The sequence below is a fragment of the Vigna radiata genome, chromosome 8 (genome assembly GCF_000741045.1).
Source record: "Vigna radiata var. radiata cultivar VC1973A chromosome 8, Vradiata_ver6, whole genome shotgun sequence".
Taxonomy (NCBI): Eukaryota; Viridiplantae; Streptophyta; class Magnoliopsida; order Fabales; family Fabaceae; genus Vigna; species Vigna radiata.
The window spans coordinates 45,669,767-45,675,766 of NC_028358.1; the positions used below are offsets into that span (position 1 = coordinate 45,669,767).

General features: G+C 31.6%; 1 protein-coding gene across 2 annotated transcripts; it reads left to right on the forward strand.

The window, feature by feature from the left end:
* The first annotated feature begins 1,722 nt into the window (after positions 1 to 1,722).
* Positions 1,723 to 5,387, forward strand: LOC106772815. 2 transcript variants are annotated; one of them, XM_014659414.2, is made up of 5 exons: positions 1,730 to 2,012; positions 2,257 to 2,620; positions 2,718 to 2,788; positions 4,808 to 4,906; positions 5,008 to 5,387. In XM_014659414.2, the coding sequence occupies exons 1-5, from the start codon at positions 1,770 to 1,772 to the stop codon at positions 5,107 to 5,109; spliced, it is 879 nt and encodes a 292-aa protein (XP_014514900.1). In that variant the 5' UTR covers positions 1,730 to 1,769; the 3' UTR covers positions 5,110 to 5,387. The 2 variants fall into 2 exon arrangements, with proteins under 2 accessions (XP_022641588.1, XP_014514900.1); XM_022785867.1 differs by lacking the exon at positions 5,008 to 5,387 and having other exon boundaries at positions 1,723 to 2,012; positions 2,696 to 2,788; positions 4,808 to 4,855.
* The last annotated feature ends 613 nt before the right edge of the window (positions 5,388 to 6,000 follow it).

A 6,000-nucleotide genomic window follows, 5' to 3' on the forward strand; every position in this document is an offset into this window, starting at 1 on the left:
CTCTTGGCGAACAAAGAGGCAGAAGACGGTTTCTTTATCCTCAGCAAAAGCTGAATATAGAGCATTGGCGGGTACTTGTTTTGAGTTGACTTGGTTACGATCATTGTTAAAAGATTTACAGATATTGCATCCTAAATCGGCATTGTTATATTGTGACAATAAAACAACCTTACACATTACAGCTAACCCGGTTTTTCATGAAAGAACTAGACATATAGAAATGGATTGCCACTTCATTCGTGATAAGATTCAAGATGGCTTAGTCGCAACTAAATATGTACCTTCAGCTGAACAACTTGCCGATGTGTTCACCAAACCACTGAGAAAAGAAGTGTTCTCTATCATGAAGCGCAAGGTGAGAGTTTTTGATATTCACTCTCCAACTTCAGGGGAAGTGTTAGAAAATAAATCATATCTTGATATTATTGAGAGAATATATTGTTATTATTATTAGTAATAATGTTACATTATTATAGAATAATTAGAGTAATAACTCTCTTGTATATATCTCTCATCATTTATTCAAAATAAACAACACAGATTTTCGCTTTTTTTCTTGGTATGTTTTGGTGTATATATATATATATATATATATATATATTTTTTTTATTTTTTTTTATTTTTTACTTTTTAAGTATTTTTTAAAACTCATTTAACTACTTGTACCCTCTTGATTATCTGGGGTCTGACCGGATATTAGAAAATAGTGAACAGGTTATGCCAACTTTTTCGTCTCAAAAGCTGAAGACTTAAGGTTGGAGAGGTGAGTATCTTTCAGTATATGACTTTAATGTATCTATTTTAATCTTAACTTGATAAAGAATATAGGCCAAAATCTGACCATAATAACATAAGATGAAAACACATTTTGAACAGAGTTAACATCCCTAAGTAGTATATTAAAACTGACATGCATGATCCAGCCAAAATTAGGCCTAAGTTTGTCCAATAATAGATTTAGATTCTACTAATAGATTTAATTGATATTAATTATAGTAGAGAAGATTGATATTATTATATTTATTTATTGTATTTATAACCTTTATTTTGGTTATTATTCATTGTAACAAAAATACACTTAGACAGAAGATTCGGTAGTTATTTTTGTAATTTTTATTTTGATTGTTATTTTTTGTAACTTAAATATTTTTAATTTTTAGAAGATAGGCTATTCGTAACTTGTTTATCTATAAATAAAATATTGACTCCCACATTTACAAAATCAATTTTAATCTAAAACATAATTGTAAACTTTGAGTCAATAATTTTTTTTTTTTCAATTTAAACCAGATAGTTTATTTTGCCGAACACAACTTATAATGAAATAAACTATCTACACAATAAAATAATTAAATTACTGTATAAGTTAAAAATATTTTTTATTTAAATATCATTACAATAATGAATTTTTGCTACAATAAGTTAAGGAAAAAAAGTAAACATACATGCATGGCATCTCTTTCCACTTAGAATATGTGTTTTTACAAATTTAAATAAACAAAATAAAGTTGTTTCCCTTCTTTCCTTAATTTCTATCAATTCAAATAATATTATTTTCATATTTTTTATTGATGTTTTTATCCTTATTCAAACAAACAAAACAAATAAAAAAATGACGCAGACGGAATACTGGATACTTAAAAAAAGGAGTGCATTACGACTACTCCAATTTGATTAACTTGTCAACTTAAGAAAAATAAAGTTATTACTATTTAAAAAACTAAAATATCGTACAGACAAAAATAAGATATAATCTGATAAATTAGAACATGGCATTGCGAGGATTGAGTACGGTGGCGGTGACTGCGTCAGTATACCTCCCAGGTCCACGATGCAGAGTTCACAACAGTACACCAAGGTTATGTTGTGGTGCTCGGTTTCCTTCTTCCGGCCGCAGATTCTCTGCACGGTGTGAAGCTGTTGGAGAAAAGCAACAAGGTTCCGTGGACGAAACCATCGTATATGACGGTATATATGGCCCGTGGACGATCGACGACTCCGATGTTCGAGAGGTGTTCATCCTGTCCTCATTCTCTTTCATGCAGAGTAGATAGCTAAGCTTCCCTTGTTTATAATTTCATTTTACTTCGATTCAATCTCCAATGTTCTTATTGGTTGAGTTTGGTATGGATTCATCAATTTGCTAGATCCAGCTATTATTAACATAATTTGATTGAACTTCTGAACCAGAACGTGTAGTGAGGTTGTAAGCAATTATCATTTATTATTGTTGTTATTATTATTACGCCATGGCAGGTAATTTTGTACAGATCGGGATTGGTAACAACTGCTACATCGTTTGTGGTCGCTGCTTCTGCTGCCTTTTTACCAGATAACTCCTCCTTAAGTACCACTCTGAAGCAGAATCTTGATCTATTTTATGTCCTTGGATCTAGTGGGTTGGGTTTATCGTTACTCCTGATTCATATCTATGTTTCTGAGATCAAGCGCTTCTTACAAGCACTGTGGGTGCTCGGTGTTCTTGGATCTGCTACAGCCTACTTCACCCTTGCTCAACCAGCTAATAAAAATTTAATACTCTATGTCGTCGACAACCCATCCGCTATCTGGTTTGTCGGTCCTCTTTTTGCTGCCCTTACAGGACTTGTCTTCAAGGAAGGTAATGCGTCATCTAACTTATCTTTCCTCATTACATATCAAATTGAAAAAAAAGCATTCTCTTGTTTCTTGAAAGTTATCATGTTTTCTTTAAACAGGACTCTGCTATGGCAAGCTAGAAGCTGGACTTCTTACATTTGTTATTCCTACAGTTCTTCTGGGGCATTTGGTATTATTCTTTTCCACTCTAATATGATCTATTAAGCAGATTACCCATCATTTTACATGCCTGTGGCCACGGTTCCTTTGAATTTGGCGAACAATGGCATTGGTTACTGAGATTTAAACTCCATTTTTTGTCTTCCAACCTTTTTTTGCAATGCTATTATTTCTTAGGACCAATGGAAAAAAAGTACGAAATAGGCGTGCTTTTTTTTCTAAATTAATTCTTTTAAGAAATTATGTATTTGGTTAAGTAGTGTTTATAAATACAATTTTTAAAAACATCTTACTTGAATTTGTTTTTCTTTTAATTTAGTTTACTAAAGCAATTCTATTTTGTATTTTGGGTTAGCAGTATTTACAAATAAAATTGAAAAATAATTCTTACTCAAGTAAAAGTTTTTTTGGAACAGTGTTGATGCCAAATAAAGCAAAACTGTTGAAAGGGTTTACTAAAAATAATTGCTATCTAAGAAGGTAATACAGAAAGGGGTTATTTACATATGGCACAACAAATTTAAATGATACTAGTTCTAGAAGGAGAGTGGTACAGTGGAAGTCGCAACCAAACCAGATAAGAGAGCAACAGAGAGGGCACTGTTGTACGTTCTTGGTTCAGCTTGCATAGAGTTGTTTCTGAAATCATTGTATGTTTCATTAAGGAAAGGACCACCAACTCTATTGCTCCAAATGCTACATTAGGATTGGGGTAAGGTGAGTGAAACCACTTGAATCCATCCTTGCAATCAGATTACCATTAACAGGAACAGAAGATCCTGTAATGTACGTAATTGGGGTTGAGTTCCATAGCCCACAAAGATAGCTCATCTTCGTAGGATTTTCACCTAACACATAATCAGCCTGAAATTGTTAGCCCATAAATGTAAAATAGAGTCCACATTCATCCTATACGGATTATAGGTGTTGATTGACTAAGAAATTGTGAAGCTAAATACTGATCAAAAGGATGGAAGATTTCTCTCATTTTGTAAGATTTGCATACCTGAGAAATGACAAATTTGCGAAGATCTAATGGCTTATACAATTTCCCATTGCAATATAGTGTTGGTTTGAGATGTCAGCAAGTAGTCACTGTAAATAAAAGCTAAGAAGGTAGAAGCCACTGAATGTTGCAAAGAGTTTCATGGTATGGTGATTGTTGGTTCATCCAATGGGGGAATTAATATTAGATATATTCTTTGCCATCTTTTTACATTATTAACATGAAATTTTAGGTACCCTGTAGTCTGAATTAACTAAAAAAATAGGCAGACACAAATCCTAATTTTATTCCTTCTTATTTCACAAGATGCACTATCTCAATATCCCTAATATGAGGGTGAATCTATAAATATAAATTTTCACCAACATTACGAAGGAAGCGTCTCTCCAGCTTATACCCTAAACCCTTAGAAAAAGAGAGAGTACAAAATAGGTGTAGTTTTTTTTTTTTTTTTTTTTCTAAATTAATTCTTTTAGAAATTATGTATTTAGATAAGTAGTATTTAAAAATACAATTTATAAAACAATCTTACTTGAATTAGTTTTTCTTTTCATTTAGTTTACAAAAGCTAATCTATTAAGAAATTTTGTATTTTGGGCAAGCAGTAGTTACAAATTAAATTGAAAAAAATATTATTTGGAGTAAAAATTTAGTTTTTTTTTTTTTTTTTTTAATTTTTCTTAAAAGATCATGGTGGACAGAAATACTATTAACATTTTAGTGTAAGATGTTATTTTGAGATTTGACACTACTATTTGGTAAGTCTTTTTATATTATTTAGGATATAAAATCTCTTAATATTTTATTCTACTTGTATAAGACTTCGTGGTCGAAAAAAGAGAGTATAAAACTCATCAATATGAAACTTTAAAGAAAAAAGTTGTAAGATTTGTCCATATAATTTTTATAAAAATTCTTATTTTGGTAATTTAGGGGAAAAATTGCATATTTTGCTTATGACATTTCTAAAGACATATATTGCATGCAATTTCTTTTATACGTGAGTGAGTACGCTATTTGCAGACTGGTTTGATGGATGACGGAGTCAAGCTTACTTTACTTGCTTCGTGGATGACTCTTTTCGTGATATTTGCTGCAAGGAAATTCACCCAACCCATCAAGGTAGACTTACTCTTACTTTTGAGGATTTGTGTTCGTAGAAGCTTATATATTCTGTTCATGTACAAAAATTTCCTGATCTTGAACTCCGGTTTAACTTCAAGGATGACATCGGGGACAAGTCCGTTTTCAATTTCAATTCCCTCCCTGATGACGAAAGGAAAACCTTGCTCGAGAAATTAGAACAGCAAAGAACTCAAAATTAAATGCAACGGCTCCAATTCACCTTGAGATGGATTGCTTTAAATGAATGTGGGAAAATCTTTTCGAAGACAATGACACGCCAAGCTCTCTCATGACGGCCACAAATTATCTCATTTAAAAGGAAGGAAATAGTTCCATCCCCTCCCCCAGATCAGCAAAAACAAAATCACTTTCCCTTATGTCTTCTTCCTTTATCTTTGCAAAAGTTACATGGTATTTTGCCTAATATATCAAGGGTAATTGGGCTCTTCAAATGATAATGCATCATTCTTCCTTGGCAGCCTTTTTTCTGCACCTTCTTTTTATTTTTGAGTTCCGAAATACATAATTTGAAAACATTACGAAATATATCATTTGAAATATAAAAATTGTATTCTTAACTATATATTCTGAAATGTAAATATTGTATTTCAAAATTAGAACTCGAGATGTAAATTTTTTATTTTAAATTGTACATTCCAGTATAAGAGATAAAAATATAAAAATGCATTATGATTTATATATTTTGGAGTACAAAAATTTGCATTCAAAGTACAAATTTTGTAATTTGGAGGGTGTAATCTGAATTGTATTTCAGAATACATTTATATTTTGGATTATGCCTTTTAAAATAAAAAATAAAAAAATGCATTTAGGATTGGATAATTCGGAGCCTATGTGTTTCGGATGGAAACGAGATAACCGTTGATCATTGTGGTTCTTCTCTTCACTTCAGAATTCTCTTCGTAGTAATCTTAAAACCGAACGGTGAGTACCTGCAGGTTAGCACTCCAACGTTAAAGTCAGCAGAATTACCATGATAATAACATTCAGAAAGTCAATCTAACCTTTTACCTGAGCTATGCTTGTTCTATTTATAGAGAAATATACCCACCATAATAGGAGGCACGTTG